Source organism: Dermochelys coriacea, chromosome 5 (assembly GCF_009764565.3).
Source record: "Dermochelys coriacea isolate rDerCor1 chromosome 5, rDerCor1.pri.v4, whole genome shotgun sequence".
Taxonomy (NCBI): domain Eukaryota; kingdom Metazoa; phylum Chordata; order Testudines; family Dermochelyidae; genus Dermochelys; species Dermochelys coriacea.
The window spans coordinates 70,643,728-70,662,112 of NC_050072.1; the positions used below are offsets into that span (position 1 = coordinate 70,643,728).

At 39.5% G+C, this 18,385-nt stretch overlaps 1 protein-coding gene across 3 annotated transcripts in view; it reads left to right on the top strand.

The window, feature by feature from the left end:
* MAN2A1 (mannosidase alpha class 2A member 1) overlaps positions 1–18,385 on the top strand; it is a 208,371-nt gene that overhangs the window by 179,699 nt on the left and 10,287 nt on the right. For 2 of the 3 annotated variants that reach the window (XM_038402274.2, XM_043514896.1), the window contains exon 20: positions 11,592–11,786. In XM_038402274.2, the coding sequence (XP_038258202.1) occupies positions 11,592–11,786 (195 nt within the window). Of the gene's footprint in view, positions 1–5,983; positions 7,406–11,591; positions 11,787–18,385 lie in introns of those variants that run through there. The other variant, XM_038402277.2, reaches the window with a different exon arrangement.

Sequence of the window (18,385 nt, forward strand, 5' to 3'; positions counted from 1 at the left end):
CTGGCTCCAGTCACATGACACAGGTCAAGGATATGAAAGGTTAATACCTTTTTTGCATAGCAGGGAGCATCATCCACTCACTTAAAAATCATTAGTTATTAAACCTTTCTCTTATTTCTACACTACGCTAGCATTACTGAAGTGCATCTGTCTTTACAGCAAACTACTCCCACCTTCTTTAAGACCATATGAAGTTGCCAGAAAAAATACTCACAATCAGAGCCATTGTATAGGTCAGATTGGCAAGAGTGTGGGGGGTTTCATATGTAAAAACATTGCCATACTGTGAGAATTAGCATAGATAGCTATCTATTTGTATAATAGTTTCTCTGGTTAAGACCCTGCTGGGACTATTGGATCAAAATTAGATAACCTTACACAACGATGGTACAGAATGATAGGCAATCACACTTATATATAGATTTAAGTATTTCCGTAACTCTGCCAGAGGTTAGGGACCTACTGTTGGAGTGGCTGGGTGAGGTTCTGTGGCCTGCAATGTGCAGGAAACCAGACTAGATGGTCATGATGGTCCCTTCTGGCCTTAAACTCTGTCTATCATGAACCCATATATATAAAAATACATAGGATCTTAGAAGTATAAACTTTAAAGTCTCTTTATCCAGAAGTTCTTCATCAGAATGTTTCCTTCCTAAATGCAAGGCCCAATGAGTATACAAGATGAAATGGTTGGCTGGAAGCAGAAAAAGTTGAGGTTGTTTAGGTGAATTTAACTGTTAATAACCATTAGAAAGTATTAATATGATATGTGACATTAACTTTAAATTTCCAGTATTTCTAACATTTGTGGTGGTTGAGAAAATTACACCACTTAATGCAGGTGCACAGTCTTGTTTTCAAGAATTCAGTTTAAACTCCTTGCACTCTCCTTCAATTTGACGCTGATTGTTAAACACACAGAGTAAAGGAGAAAAAACAATTGCTTACCATAGTAACTCTTTCTCAGATGATTGCTTCAGTGTATCTAGACTTCCCTCCCCTTTCCATATTATTTTGGAATTTGATAATAGATTCTTGACTTAGTGTCAGAAAGGTAGTAAATGTTGGGACTGCACTCCATATATAGTCTTGGCTGAGGGCCCGAGGACACTGGCAAATATGTATGTACAGTCTCAATGAACTCTTTTAGCCAGGAACATCTGAGCTCATGTGTCTGGATGTACACTGATCACCCAGGATACGTATCCATCCAGCAGTCATCTAGCGGAACAACACTGATAGCAGTAAGTAGTTGTTCTTGAGCATACCAGCCATATGCATCACCAAGTATCCCTTTGCTGCTCTAAGGACCCTGATCTCTGAGGTGAGGAACATACGATGCAATCAAATTGAAAAAGGAAAATGGAGGGAAAGAGAAAGTTAGGCAAAAAATTCAAGAAATCTGTATAAAGAAAGGTGGTGTATAGGTACTGCACTAGGCAGCAGCTGACATGCACATAACAGTAACAACGAAAGGGCAGCGGAAGGAGCTGGAGTTGGACTGAGTGAGGAAGTGAGAACATTCACAGTACCATAAACAGGCTGAGGTGACTGGACTCATACTTACTCTCTTCCTTCACTACAATCTTTATGCATTGGAGGAAGGCAGATTTTAATGAGGCTTACTGCAGGCTTAGTGGCATGTGTCATTGCAGGAGCTATAGCTCACTCAGTTTGACCAGTGGCAGTCCTCCTAGCCAGGAGTGTGCATCATTTGTCAGAAGGCTGCACTATAGTGGCTGAGGGGTTTTGCTGGTCCTTGGGACACTTTCATGCAATCAGGCACCTTATTAGGTTTTAAATCTTATATAAGATGAGTATATTCTATTACTGCAACCTAATAATTTTTATGACCGTTCAATTTAAGATGAGCTTGTTTTAAAAATCATTATCAGATGCAAGCTATCAACTCACTTCATAGAAAATTAAAGAGAAGAGAATAAAGAAAATCTGGGGATAAAATATACTGACGGGCCATTTTAAAGTATTTGTGACTACAGTGTTACCATACTCCACTTTCTTTGTGTGGAATAGTGAATTATATTTTAATTTGGCCCTGACAGCCTTTCTAGTCATACTTGTCATCCACCTAAATATTCTCTTATTGCCATTTCTTTGAATTATTTTATATTAGCAGTATTTGAGGCAGATATTTATCAACTTTGAGTGGTACTTTGGGTCTTAATTGACTGACTAAACTTTTCAAAATGAATTTAGATTAAAATGGCTATCAAATGAAAAATCAAGAAGTTGTCATAATAAACTTTACCTAGTATAATCATGGAAGTGTATAAAGGGGGACAAATCCACTCTTACGCTTTTGTATTCAAAGAGCCTAAATGCAATAGCACACATGAAGTGGTCTGCAAAATTTCATATGTGGGACTCTGTTGTTAAATCCATGAATGAAGCCATTAAGGCTATGTTTACACTGCAGACTTCTTGCAATGACATGTAGGTTATGTGTAGCTACACACTGCAGGCTGCATCCACATTCTGGTGTGTAGCTACATGGGGCAGTGAAAGGCTCTGGCAAGGGTGAGACCATTGCAGGGAAAGGCTCCAGCACCCAGGAGCTGCTGGAGTTTTCCAGGACTCTCTTACTTTGTCATGGAGAGAATCTGAATGCAGCAGTCATTTGAAACTTTGTGATGAGTTTTCTCCCATCCCAAAAACTCTTGACAACAGTCGGCCACCCCACTGTTTTACGCCTCAATGTAAGCCTCATAGACTCATGGACTGTAAGCCTTGAAGGGATGATCATGATAATCTAGTTTGACTTGCACGTTGCAGGCCACAAAACCTTGCCCACCCACTCCTGTAATAGACCCATAACCTGTGGCTGAGTTACTGAAGTCCTCAAATCATGATTTAAAGCCTTCAAGTTATAGAGAATCCACCATTTACACTAGTTTAAACCTGCAAATGACCTGTGTCCCATGCTGCAGAGGAAGGCAAAAAAAAAACCTCAGGGTCTCTGCCAGCCTGACCCTGGGGAAAACTCCTTCCCAACCCTGAGCATTTCAGCAAGACCCAACTGCCAGACATCAGGAAAGAATTGTGTGTAGTAACTCCGAGCCCTCCCCATCTAGTGTCCCATCACTGGCCATTGAGGATATTTGCTAGTAGCAGTAGCAGATAGGCTGTATAACATTGTAGGCAGTCTCGGCATACCATCCGCTCCATTTTCCCCATTAGTCAATTGAAGTTTTCACACCTTTTGTAAAGCTTTTTGAAATCCTCTGCAGAATATTAGTATTTACTAATAAATATTCCCATGTCACCACTTGGAAAGTTATTTTAAAAACTGAGTGGAAGAAGGTAGAGGTGGTGCTTAATACTTTAAAATCCTGTCCACATCCCAATGACAGAAGCTTTTAGCTTTTCCTCTCCCCATGTATCAAACTGCCCTGATCCCTCCTTCCTCCAACTTCAGTTGCTAAATTCCCAGACAAATTGGCATTTCTGTAACTGCATGAGGTAAATAGAAATGTTTATTAAAACCTGGAATTTTATTGATTTTTAATAGTATGGAACTGATCAAATAAAACTTTGATTTGAATCTCTTCCATTTATTTCGTACTTCTGTGTGATTTTCAACCTACTATCAAATGCAAATTTAAATCTAGTGTAGCCCTGGATATTGTACTTTCAGCCATTTGACTGAATGCTCTTGCAGAAGGGAGGTTGTATTTAAACACAAAAAGCAATAATTTTTGTTATAAATAAATGACTTCAGCTTATATAGACACAGACACACCCCTCCTTAAAATGGAAAGCAGAAATAGTTCGACCCACGTTTTTCCAACCTCTTGCTCATGGCATCTTTCCTTTTGCCTTTAAATTAAAAAAAGAAAAAAAAATTGTCCCAGTTTTCTTCGCCTGTACTTGTATGCTTTCTCCTTAAAAGCAGGTTTCCAGGGAGCTGTAACAGCCAGTGCAAATGTATACATCTTTAGACACACATCGGGATCCTTGGTACTGCTTTGGCAGCTCCTTTTAAACATTGCAACTGCTGTGCTATTTGGCGCATTTGATAGTGGCTACTGCTGTAGCCTAAAACACAACTGGTGGATATACTTGTGAGACCAAAACAAAGATGGCACTACCTGTTGTTGCTTCCAGAAACCTTAATTATGAGGGGAAGGCAAATAAAAATGGAGAAGTGGGACATGAGAATTCTATGAGGAATTAGATGGGATGGGAGAGATTATGCAGAAAAAGAACAGGAAAATGTTCAGAATGCAAGACTAACTAGTTGGCTGTGACTATTTAGCCATTGACTAGTTAGGGGGGTAATAATGGTAAATTGTCATTAGTCATGTAATCCTTTCTTAACCCAGTAGTATTGTTTGGTCATTACAGGATATAGTGTATATTTCCTTACTTTTAGCTGCATGTTGTATATTCATCAATTATTCAAAAAACCATATTTACTCCTAAATAATGGCATTATGCAGGGGAAAGGTTTAAATGGGGGATAAGAAGTGTTAAAAGGAAGAATATTAAATATAATTTTATAACAATTAAGAAGTCATGAGTTTTTCAAACTTTAAATAATGAAAAGATTTAATATTTTGGAGTTGAGAGAGATCCTCAGTCTGTCTTGAATAACAGGATTGGCAAGAGAGTTATTCAACATAATTTATAAAGATGTTTAGAACGATAGGATAACTTTCACAATCAAGAGATAGTCTGTTAGTCTATAAGGTGCCACATGTCTCTTTGCCGCTTTTACAGATCCAGACTAACACGGCCACCCCTCTGAATCAAGAGATATTTATCTTATCATAATATTGTGCTGGTGGCATAAGACAAAAAGTAAATAAATGTTTCAAATACCTTTTCAGTTTGACAGAATTCATTATTTTAGTTTATTGTTGGTGTCTTATGAAACATATGTTGGAGATAATTCCAGAACACTCTGTGATAAGCAACACCATAAACATTGCCTGCATGTGTTTATAAATTTAGGAGATCCTAGAACAGGGATTTTAAGTGTGGTGAAATATTTAGGTGAAAACTAAGCTTGTGCTGGGAGGTATTTAGTTGAATATCTAGAGCTGTTTGCTATTATACTAAATGTTTAAGTATAGAACTGAGAACTTAGATTAGTTTTAAGAAGTTCTACTTGTGATTGAAAACATTTTTAGAAAAATTGTTTCAAATACAGACAGTAGTACTGTATAAAAACTGTTCAGAACTATTCAGTGGAGTTGCTGCATTTTTTGAGTATATGTCCCTGTGGGTGCTCCACCACAGAATGTGCATGTGCCTGTGTGCTCTCAACTGGAGATTGTAAAGCAGCGATTGTGGACCCACACCTGCACAGAAAAGCTCTTTGTGCTTCTCTACAAGAGCATGTAGGGGGGATGTGGACCGGCCATCCTGTGGTTCAAGATATCGCATTTGATGTCAACTGTTTTACAGCTTCTTTCCCTTTACACTTCTCTTTGTCAAGCTAAATAGATTGAGCTCCTTGAGGCATGTTTATTAGGCATGTTTTCTAATCCTTCAATCATTCTTGTGGCTCTTCTCTGAACCCTCACTAATTTATCAACAAGCTTTTTGAATTGTGGGCACCAGAATTGGACACGCTATTCCAGCAGTGGTCACATCGTGTCAAATACAGAGATAAAGTAACCTCTCTACTGCTATTTGAGATTCCCCTGTTTATGCATTCCAGGATCACATTAGCTCTTTTGGCCATAACATCATGCTGAGAGCTCATGTTCAGCTGATTATCCACCATGACCTCAAATTTTTTTCAGTCACTGCATCCTAGAATAAAATCTCCCATTCTGTAAGTTTGGCCTATACGCTTTGTTCCCAGATGTATACATTTATATTTAGCCATATTTAAAATGCATATTGCATCTAGTTTATCAAGAAATTCAGAATCTGTGTCCTCTTCATTGTTTATCACTCCCCTAATTTTTGTCATTTGCAAACTTTAATCTATGATGATTTTGTTTTCTTCCAGGTCATTGATAAAGATGCTAGTATAGCTCCAAGAACCAATCACAGCAGGACCCCACTGAAGACAGACCAGTTCAATAATGATTCTCTCTGTATAGTTACATTTTGAGACCTATCAGTTAGCCAATTTTTAATCCATTTAATGTATGCCATGTTAATGTTATATCATTCTGATTTTTTAATCCAAGTGTTGTGCGGGACCAAGTCAGACACCTTCCAGAAATCTAAGTTTATTACATTAAAGCTATTACCTTTATCAACCAAACTTGTGATCTCACTGAAAAAAAGATAACATCAATTTAGTTTGACAGGATCTATTTTCCATAAACTCATGTTGATTTGTGTCAGTTACATTTTCCTCTAGTTCTTTATTAATTGAGTCCTGTATCAGCTGTTCCATTATCTTGCCTGGGATTGATGTCAGGCTGACAAGCCTATAATTACCTGGGTCATTCCGCTTACCCTTTTTAAACATTGGCACAGCATTAGCTTTCGTCCAGTGTTCTGAAACTTTCCCAGTGCTCCAAAACTTATTGAGAATCAGCAAGCTCCTCAGCCAGTCTTTTGAAACTCTTTGGATGCAAGTTATCTGGATCTGTTGATTTTAAAATTTCTGACTTTAGTAGCTTCTGTTCAACATCCTCCAGAGACACTAGTGGAGTGGAAAGAATGTCGTTATCGCCATATGATGAGACTGCATCATCTTTTTTTTTCTTCCCCAAATACAGAACAGAATTATTTATTGAACACCTTTTCTGTATTATTATTATTGATAATTCTAATAATGGACCAATACCATTGTCAGGATTCTTTTTGTTCCTAGTGTGTTTTAAAAACTCTATTACTGTCTGTAACTCTGCTTGCCATACATTTTTCTCCTTTTGTGTACCATATCAATTTTCTGCAATTGCTAACTTCTGACTTACTCATTAATGTTAACTTCTCTTTCTTCCATTTGTTATATGTTATTTCTTTTATATTTTCAAGTTGCCTTCACTTGCTTTCTAAACAGTTTGGTTTTTTTAACCAGCACAGCCTTCTTCCTCAATTGTGGGATTGAGGCTTTTGGGGCAGTTAGTAAGGTGTTAAGTGATTTCCAATAATAGTTTACATTTTTCTGATTAAATTATTTTCCACAGCTTATTTGGCTCATACTTGTTTTCAGCTTTGTGAAATTGGCCCTATTAAAGCAGCAAGTATATACATTACTTTTAGTCCTGTGGTCAGTTCCTCTTTATCTTTTGGAACAAGGTCTAATATAGAATTCCCTCATGCTGGCTGCAACATATTTTGAGTTAGGAAATTCTCATCTATAATGTTTACAAATTCGAAGCATGTTTGAAACTGGAAGTATGCAATCAGGCAACAGAGACCAAAAATCCCATACGCTCTACAGAAAAGTACTGTGTTAAATGTAAACTACTTTTAAAAAAAAATTGATAAGGTAAACAACTCCTCTGTGCTGGTTTCATTTAAATTAAGATGATTAAAAGTAGCATTTTTCTTCTGCATAGTAAAGTTTCCAAGGTGTATTAAGTTGTAAACGTTTGAAAGAACAACCATAACGTTTTGTTCAGAGTTACAAACAACCCCCATTCCCGAGCTTCGTAACTCTGAGCTTCTACTGTAGATTGAATTTATGCTCCTAAAAGACCAATTCCAGTTCCTCTTGTTTGTTGGTCAGTCTCTTAGCATTGGTGTATAGGTAATTGACGAATTTCTCCTGTTAATGTCCTTTGATTCCTTGATAAATTTTGTTCTCGATATCTTGATTTTGTGCTGAGTGCTGATATCTTCCCTCTTTTTACCCTCCCCTTATGCTATTAATTTAACGCCCTCCAGACTACTCTAGCCAGCCTGTCCTCAAGAAGATTGGTCTCCCTTCTGCTGAAGTGGTGACCATCCAAACAATATAGCCTCCTCTCCCCCATAGAAAATGGACCAATATTTCACAAAACCAGAGCCCTACACCACTTACCTAGCTAGTGATTCACTTCCAGAATCCAATGCCTTCTGTCTTCCTTTGACACATGCAGCAAATCTTCAGTAAAATATATGAAATAATATACTTGAAATGTTTATACCATTGCCTATAATTAAGATTGAACAACCTGTTTGTAATTTAGATGTATGTTTATTTGTTTAGTTCTCAGCTGAATCACATATCAGATCTTTGCTGTTTGTTGTACCCACACAAAAAAACAATAATTAAAAAATGTGTTGTGCTGCTAACCAAGAGGAAGAAAAGCAACACTAATTTCTTCCTTCAAAAGTTAGCATGTATCTTATCTGTTGAGAACTAATCAAATATACAAAACATTTGCATTTAAATTGTATGGAATTCTGTAGCTTGCTTTAATTTTACTTTGCTGGCACTATTAATTATTTGTATTATGGTAAATAATCAGGACTCCACTGAGATTAATGCTGTACAACTTAATCCTTGCTCCACAGTTTACAGTCTAGATGTATGACAAGACAGAGTAGGTAGATGAAATAGACAAGTGGAGTGGCAAGACAAGATAACAGTAAATGGTACATTTTCCTATGAGACCATAGTCTTTTTGCTACCTGTCTAGCCATGATCATCTGGAGTGTTTTGTAGGCATTACAGCACTGGTAAGTCTTAAGGAGGTACTTGAAGGAGGATGAAGAGACTTTACAGATTTTACAGGAGGTTTGATGGGTGGCATTGAAAAAAAAAGCACAGAAGTGTTAATGATACCTCCTTTGCAAAGCTTTTTGAGAAAGCGACAGAGTATCCGTATAAGAGCTATATATTATAATTATTATTCTTTGAGTGCTTGCGTTCCACTTTAGATGTGTGCACACCAGTGCACTGAAGCTGGGGAACTTTTCCCTGTAGTGGTACTTGTTGGGGCAGTACATGCTGCTAGCTGAAAGTATAAAGGGTTAGAGCCATCTCAACCCTCCTCAGTTCCTTTTCACACCCGTGGTTGGTAGTCGGAGTGTATGGGGCTTCTTATGGTCTTTCCCATATTTCCCTTTAAGAAAACTTTCTAGAGACCTTTTATTGTAAGTAGGTTAGATAGTGGTACTTGTTTTTGGCTCAGTTCCCAGGCATGTCCAAATCCCCAATATTTAAGTACTTTTCTGGGTATAACAAATTTAGGCCAGTCAGTGATCCTCACTCCCACTGATAGAAGTGTTTGAGAGAAGGACACATCAGGTATAACTGATATACCTGTATACAAATAGGTATAACCTATTTGTAAGGTGTTTAAAACGAGGAGTAGGACGTTGAGGGAAGTTCAACTTCAAGACATCCTGGTCAAAGCAGTTTTTGTGCTCTCATTTGGAACCCAGGTGCTCAATATGCAAGGATTTGGACTCAACTCCATCTTCGAGTGCACCACCAGACTTGGAAGAGATTTGAAGAGAAGACACCACTCTCCACCTATGGTGCCATGCAGGAGGCAGAAGTCCTTTGACCTCTTCTGGCCAGAAGAAGCCCTCCTCTTCTTTGAGGCCTAAGTCCTCAACACACTCGCATAAATTGACCAGTACCAAAGTTAGTTATAGTTAAGATAACTCCTACAAAGTGTTCCCCAGTGCCGCATTCTAGCAATGTCGAGTTATAGACTCTGGCATCTTACGTTGAACTGCCCACCCACTTTTTAACATGGACGTAGTTTGGGGGCGCGGAGTGGCAGCGACAACACCTGTGCTTTGTGGTAGGGGAGCTGATAAGGTGATCAGCTCCCCCTCCATGAAGTGCAACCCCTGCTGGCAATTCCAGCCTCTTTCCAGTGAGGGGACTGAAGGGGACCTTAGTCCCCCTTGCTTTGAGGCCTGGACCCTCTCCATGACCTGCCCCGCCTCTTTCCCCCTCCAAGACCCTGCCCCCTGGTGAGGCCAGAAGTCAGAGCTGAGCTGTAATAAGAGCCTCCCAGGGATCCAGGACCGCTGTGGGGAGCCCTGGACCCTCTACCTGACCTGGCCAGTGCACCATGGTGGGTGGGAACATGGGCGGGGGGCTGCTCTAGGGCAGGGGTCTCCCCACATAGCAGCCTGGGCTCCCTGGGTGGCTCTTAGCATGGCCCGGCTCTAAGTTCTGGGCTGGCCTGGGGGTGGAGCCTCGTGGTGGGGGGAAGAAAAGGAGCAGGGACATGGCATGGGGAAAGAAGAACAGAGGCGAGGCCACAGTTTCCGCAGTGTTGCCTATGACCATTAGCTTCTTGAAAGGTTTGGACAGACCTTGCCTCCTATTAGGGATCCCACACCATCCTGCGATCTGAGTTTGGTTTTCCATTTTAACATGGCCGCCATTCGAACCTATAGCTACGCCCCCTTCTCATCTCTCAATAAAGGTAACATTCCTAGTGGCCATTATTTTGGCCAGGAAGTAGCAGAACTTCAGGCCTTGATAGCTGACCCTCCATAGATATTATTTTATAAAGGTAAAGTTAGTTGGCATCCACACACCTAATTTCTTACTAAAGTGGTGTCAGATTTTCATCTAAACCATTCTACATACTTACTAACTTTTTTCTAAAACCTCACACACTCAAAGATAGGGAAAACCTTCATACTTTGGGCATTCATAAGATGTTGGCCTTTTATCTGAACAGAATTAAAGAGTTTTATGGCATCTCCACCCTAAACTCTTGTTCATGTCCTTCGCTGACAGGATGAAAGAGCATCCTGTCTCTTGACAGATAATTTCTTCCTGGATCTCTTGTATTCATCAGTGCTGCGATAATGCTCTATGACCTCAAAGAGTTTTAGCACACTGTGAGAGCATAAGCAGCATCAGCTGCTTTCCTAGGTCATGTTCCCATCAGTGATGTTTGCAGGGCTGTGACTTGGTCTTCTGTTCATATATTCATTGCTCGTTATGCTCTCTCCTATGCCCAATGATATCATCTTTGGAAGAGTAGTGTTGTAGTCCTTGTTTAGGTAGACACCAATTTCCTCCCCCATCTGGAATTGTTAGTCGCTTAAAGTGGAATGAACATGTGCAAGCACTTGAAAAAGCTGCATCTGAAGAAGTGGCTTTTTACCCACGAAAGCTTATGCCCAAATAAATCTGTTAGTCTTTAAGGTGCCCCAGACTCCTCCTGTTTTTGTGGCTACAGACTAACACAGCTACCCCCTGATACTTGAAGAAATGTTAGTTACCCGTTCAAAAACTACTGTTCTTTAACATGTGTGCACATGTCTATTCCATGACCCATCCTCCCTGCTCTCTACATTGGAGCCACAGCAAACTCTGGCTCCCTGGGCAAAGTAACTGAATGGGGTCAGGGAGGCTCCACCCCTTCATAACTTCAGCTTGTTGAACAAATGTGCAGAGGGCACATGCTCCACATGAATGGGTACCACTATTGGAAAAAGTTCTCTGGCTTCGGTGCATGGGCACTCAACACACCTAAAATGGAAAGGACATATGCAACACATCTTGAAGAACGGTTACCGAGTCGGTATGTAACCGTTTTTTATTAGAGAAGCAGATGAGTAGCTGATTGAGAAGTTTTGTCTTTGTTGTTTCTAAAAAATTAACTAATGTGTCTTAATTTACAAATTTACATTTAATTAAGGCAGCCATATAAAAACTTAATGCAAAGTGGTTTTTTCTTCTTTTTTTATAGAAAGAAGAGAAGTCATCAGTCAGTTTCCCCTCTCTTCTGAGCCATATAACTTCTTCTTTCTTAAATCATCCTGTAATTCCAATGACTACATATGCGGAATCTGATGTCCAACAGATTTTGAATGTCTTTTCTCCACTCACTTCATCCATGCCCTGTGACGTGCATGTGGTCAATCTAAGGACAATACAATCAAAGGTATGTTCAAAATATTATTGTTATGAACAAATATATGCTATAACTAATGTTATATTCTGGAACATATTTCATTCTGTAAAAGTAAATTATGAATCCACATAGGATGTAGTCACCAGATCTTTTTCTTCTGCAACAACTGAAGGATTTCTATCTTCTCACCAGTCACTATTTCTGAAACATCATACAAACATAGGATTTGACATTCCACATCACATATATGTGTATTAAGTCCATCCTGCTTCCAGCAGTGGTCAGAGAACTCAGAAGATGGAGAAAAGCAATCTCCCCCACCCCCAATTGTGAATCAAACCAATTAGGCAATGTTGTACATGGAGTAGAGAAATTTCTTCCTGACTCCTCCACTCAATCAGCTTATTCCCTGCCTGATGAGATTTCGTTTCTCTTGTTATCTTGCATTAATACAACTACTACTACTGATGAATAATAAATTTAATTTTGGGCATGTTGTGATAACTACTATGAAGTCAGTATCTGCCTTAAAAATGTTAATTTTTTTACTAGGCCTCTTCTTTTATTATCACGAGTTAATTTATGGTTCATAGGTATATATAATGAGCTTTTGCCCTGCGTATAATGAAGCAACCATGCTATACAGGTCCATTCTAACATTTATAAAGCATGTAAAGAGAACAAAGAAAACAGACATTAAAATACCTGTGTTTAAAAGTCAAAAAGCTGTTTGTCATAAATCTAAAGGGAAGGGTAACCGCCTTTCAGTATGCAGTGCTATAAAATCCCTCCTGGCCAGAGGCAAAACCCTTTCACCTGTAAAGGGTTAAGAAGCTAAGATAACCGCACTGGCACGTGACCCAAGATGACCAATGAGGGGGACAAGATACTTTCAAATCTGGAGGGTGGGGGGGAACAAAGGGTTTGTCTGTCTGTGTGATGCTTTTGCCGGGAACAGATCAGGAATGCAGCCTTACAACTCTTGTTAAATTAAAGTAATCTAGCTAGAGATCCGTTAGATTTCCTTTTGTTTAATGGCTGGTAAAATTGTGCTGGATGGAATGTATATTCCTGGTTTTGTGTCTTTTTGTCACTTAAGGTTTTTGCCTAGAGGGAGTCTCTATGTTTTGATTCTGATTACCCTGTAAGATATTTACCATCCTGCTTTTACCGAGGTGATTCTTTTACCTTTTCTTTAATTAAAATTCTTCTTTTAAGAACCTGATTGATTTTTCACTGTTCCTAAAATCCAAGTGTTTCAGTCTGTGTTCACCTATACAAATTGGTGAGGATTCTTATCAAGCCTTCCCAGGAAAGGGGGTGTAGAGCTTGGGGCGATATTTTGGGGGAAGTGGTCTCTTTCCCTGTTCTTTGTTTAAAACGCTTGGTGGTGGCAGCATACAGTTCAAGGACAAGGCAAAGTTTGTACCTTGGGGAAGTTTTTAGCCTAAGCTGGTAAGAATAAGCTTAGGGGGTCTTTCATGCAGGTCGCCACATCTGTACCCTAGAGTTCAGAGTGGGGAAGGAACCTTGACACTGTTAATTCTGGAAATGTTTTAATTTGTGTTTAGCAAAGTCCTTCAGAATGAAAAATGTCTCTAAAAAATGTCTCTAAAATACCTAAAGTTTTTCTTGGAGCAAAGAAAGAGTCCATTCTCTCTCAGATAAATAGTTATTGTTAAAATTATTCCTGCTCTGTAAACACGCATGACAAACACACAAGAGGAAATGAGAGAATAGAAAAGACAATCACTTCTGTCTCACTGCTATTTGCTTTATTCACATGCTGGAGACAGAATATGGTACACATACAGGTCTGTGCCCTTCACCCTCTGGAACTTCAAGCCATTGGTCGGTCTGGATAATTGGACAAGGTTATTTATGCTGCATTAACCCATGATGCTAGATATGATGATGGTATCATGGATTTCAGCTGATACAAAACCAGTCAAGCTTGATGTTGATTACACAGAAGCCAAAAAGGGAGATAGGAAAGAGAGAGTAGAATAAAGGAGAAATAACATATAAGAGAAAGTATGGCTTGAAACTGTATCATACATTCCAGCCAATCCCGTGGTGATTGGCTTACATACTCACTAATCTTTGTGACTTGGGTGTGTCTGAAGGCTTCACCAGAGTCCTTACGCAGAAGTATTGTCCCTTGAGTGAGTTTAGGATGTTAGGATTTTAAGGTCCCGAAGATGCCTTGTGCAGTGCTCTCAAATTTTCTGAAGGGGCATGGTCAGTCATGTCTCATCACTTTAGCCAATAAAAATAATTCCATTGCCCCAAACATAGCTGTGTTTTTTCCATTTTGAAGAATTTCTTATACATCATTATGCCAACTCATGGTAGAGGTCCTTGGAGGTCATTTCACCAATTATATTTCGGCAAAAACAAACTAAATCATAGAATATCAGGGTTGGAAGGGACCTCAGGAGGTAATCTAGTCCAACCCCTTGCTCAAAGCAGGACCAATCACCAATTTTTACCCCAGATCTCTAAATGGCCCCCTCAAGGATTGAACTCACAACCCTGGGTTTAGCAGGCTGATGCTCAAACCACTGAGCTATCCCTTCTCCCATATACCACTTCTTTGACTCCAATTTGTGCTTATTTCTAACATGTCATGTTTTAATCACTGGAGTTCAAGAAAAAGTTTTGAATATTTCTTGTGTCAATTTGTTTTCAGAATACTTTTGTTTTCAACATCATCATAAAGATATAGTGCAGGAGTGTCAACTCATTCTGTATTGAGGGCAAAATTATCCTTTATTAGTATGTGGCTACCCCCTTGTCAATTTTCCCTCTCTCAATTCCCCCCTTGGGCAGTTTGCCCCTCCTTCCTCTTTTAACTCGCCACCACCTGTGGGAGCTGGTGCTGCAGGCTCAGCAGTGGTCATTGAGGGGTGGGAGTTGAATAGACGACTGTTCCCTGTGGCTGGGTTTGTTGGACCAACATGAAATTGAGGGATGGAGAGAAGAAGCCACTCTCCTAATTCTGTTCCTGGAGTGCTCAGTAGCCACAGCACCAACAGGGAGGTGGGGAGAAAGTCTGGGAAAGAGTTACCTCTTGAAAGCTGGCCAGGAGAGGCAGCAGATAGGGAGGAAGGAGCTCAGTTGCTCTTGACCAGTCAAGCATGAGCTCCTACTACTTCTTCGAGTAGTGTCCCTATGGGTGCTTCACCATACGTGTATCTGCGCCCCTGCACCTCTAATCAGAGATTTTATGTAAGTGTCCATTCAGCTCATACATTCTCCCTCTCTTGCGGTCTGCCTCAGGGCTATCTAACTGAGGGGGGTTCGCCTGCATGGTACTAGATAGCCCTGAGGCAGATCACAAGGCAGGGAGAGTGCATGTACAGGCCAAACAGACACTGCTACCTAAAATCTCTGATTAGAGGTGCAGGGCTACAGATATACCTATAGTGGAGCATCCATAGGGGGACATATCTCAAAGAACCATTATTACTGCACAAGGTGAGTAACGTCCTGTTCAATCCTGCCCATCTGTGTTTCTGGTCCTTTTGAAGTGCAGTGGCTGCGATCCAAATGTCTTTGGAGAGTGAAGAGAGAGCTCCAGCCTGAAGTAAATGGTTCAATGAGATGTGTAGGTTTGATCCACATAATGTAGTGAAGTAAATCTTTCTGGTTACCTCAGAAGAGTGTCTAGGAAGTTAGGTTATGTGGGTCAAAGTTAAAATTTTCTACTGCTCTCCACACCACTAATTATCAGTCATTGATGACCAGATCAGTTTTTAATTTGATTCAGCTATTCATTGGGAGCTGCCACAAGATCAATACAATGGCTGTTAAGTTTGGGACCTCCATCTATCCCTCAAATCCAAATTTTTAAACTGCCTTTTGAAGGTACAGACCTTTTTTGCAAGAAGATGATGAAACTCTTAAAACATAAGGGAGCAAGTTAGTAACTAAACCTTTGGTCTACCTGAGCCTTTCTTCAAGAAGAAAATACTTGATATTGCAGATTTCAGAGTGGTAGTCATGTTGGTCTGTATCAGCAAAAATAGCGAGAAGTACTTGTGGCACCTTAGAGACTAACAAATTTATTTGGGCATAAGTTTTCATGGGCTAAAACCCATTTAATCAGATGCATGGAATGGAAAATATAGTAGGCAGTACTATATACAGTAGGTGAAAAGATGGGAGTTGCCTTACCAAGAGGGGGATCAGTGCTAATGAGACAATTCAATTAAAGGCAAGTGGGGTGTTCTCAACAGTACAATACCAAGGGAGGAAAAATCACATTTATAGCGGTAATGAGGCCAATGTAATCAGGGTGGCCCATTTCAAGCAGTTGACAAGAAGGTGTGAGTAACAATAGGGGGAAATTAGTATAGGGAAACTAGTTTTTGTAGTGACCCATCCACTCACAGTCTTTATTCAGGCCTAATTTGATGGTGTCCAGTTTGCAAATGAATTCCAGTTCTGCAATTTCTTGTTGAAGTGTGTGTTTGAAGTTTTTTTTGTTGAAAAATTGCCACTTTTAAGTCTGTTGTTGAGTGTCCAGGGAGATTGAAGTGTTCCCCAACTGGTTTTTGAATGTTATAATTCTTGACATCTGATTTGTGTTCATTTATTCTTTTGCGTAGAGACTCTCGTAAGTCTCTACACAGCCTCCAGCGGGTAGCGAAGTCATCCTCCTTGGGTCCTGTAGTGACCTGTAGGGTCAAGAATGAAGAGGAGCCCAGATGGTTCTGGTTAAGATCCTCTGGCCTTCTGAGTCACAAAAGAACATCAAAGATCGTCCTTTGAAGGCCGAGGCCTTTGGAAAAGATCAGAACAACACAGATCGCTGCCCAATCCTTAGAGCTTACTAAATCTGTCCGCTTTAAGAAGGAAACATTTGAATCCAACATTCAGCTTCCAAAAGTCTCCCTTTCTGCAAGAACACGGGGATGCAGCCTCAGAGATGGTGCAAGTCTTCTTCCTTGACTAAGCCTGCGTCTAATAAAGATGTCCATATAGAAGGAGGATTCCTCACTGCTCATCAGCTGAACTTTGTCTTCCAATCAACTGCTTTTTGGTGGGATGATTGAAAACTACACACCATTGCCTCCATCCTTTGGATCTTATGTCTTCTCCTTTACCAGTGCCTGGTGCAGGATTACTTCCAATTGTTGAGTACTAAACACACCTGCAAAGGTTGTTCCATACAGTTCTGCACCCAGGCCACTTAACTTTCTTCCTCTTTCTTCCTTCCTCTTTGGGACCCATCTCATGAGAGAGGCGTGTTGGAGGAAGATTTCCTCCATCTATAGTGGGTCATAGAAGAGGTGCCACAAGCACACTGAAGAAAGAGTTTCTAATCCCACTATTTCCTAATTCTCAAGAACTCTTTAGCCCTTTTTCACAGTCACTGTTTCCATACAATCACACACCCCCTCTTAGTTTTCTTCATTCTTTATTGCTAGATGCACGATCTTGCATTTGGCTGTGTTAAAACACATGGTATTCCAATGAGACCAGTGTACCAAGAGATCTAGGGTGGTCTGTATAACTGATCATCTGATCCTATAGTTATTTGCCACTCCAGATATTTTGTCATCTCCAGATTTTTGAAGAATGTTGGACTAACAGCACGTTCCTGTGGTATCCCACTAGATTATTGGACAACAATTCTGCATTTACAAATACTTCTTGAGATCTATTAGCTAACCAGTTTTTAATCCATTTAAAATGGCTGCATTGACTTTTTATAGCGCAATTTTTATTAGAATGTCACACGGGATTAAGTACTGCTTTAAGCAGGGGGGTTGGACTAGATGACTTCCTGAGGTCTCTTTCAACCCTAATCTTCTATGATTCTAAATCAGATGCCTTACAGAAGTATGTATATTATGCCAACACAGTTACCTGTATCAACCAAACTTTTGGTTTGAATAAAAAGAAACAAAGATTTTTTTTTACTTATTTCCCATTAAAAACAATGCCATGGTTGGCATTAATTATGTTTCAATCTTTTAAATCTTTACTGTTTGCATCCTATATCAGCTTCTCCATGATATAGCTGGAATTGATGTTAGGCTAACCAGCCAATAGTTTTGTGTGTCATCCTGTTTTTCCATGCGTTTTAAATACTGGCAAAATATTGGCTTTTTCTCTAGTCCTTTGAAACTTTCACAGTGTTCCAAGTTTTGTTAAAAGTTAATATTAATGGTTCAGATAGCTCCTCAGCCAATTATTTTAATACTTTTTGATGCAAGTTATCTGGTTCCACTAATTTTTTATAGTTGCCGTTTAATAGCCTCCCTAATTACTGATGGGGAAAAAAGTATTTTCTTATTCCTGTAAGATATGGATACAGCCATTCTGCTTTTTTCTGAATACAGAACAAAAATATTATTGAATGTCTCCGTTTTCTGCATCATGATGGTTAATTTACCATCATTGTCTAGTAGCAGATCTCTACCACTCTGTAAGAATTTAATTTGTTCCTGATATATTTTTAAAAATATAATTGTTTTTTCACCCTACTTGCCATTGATTTTTCACTGATACTTTAGCTTTGTTTATAATTGCCTGTAATTCCTAACTGCTGATGTGTACTCTTTACTATTGACTTGCTTCTTTTTCCATTAGTTACATATTAGGTTTTGGTTTTTGTA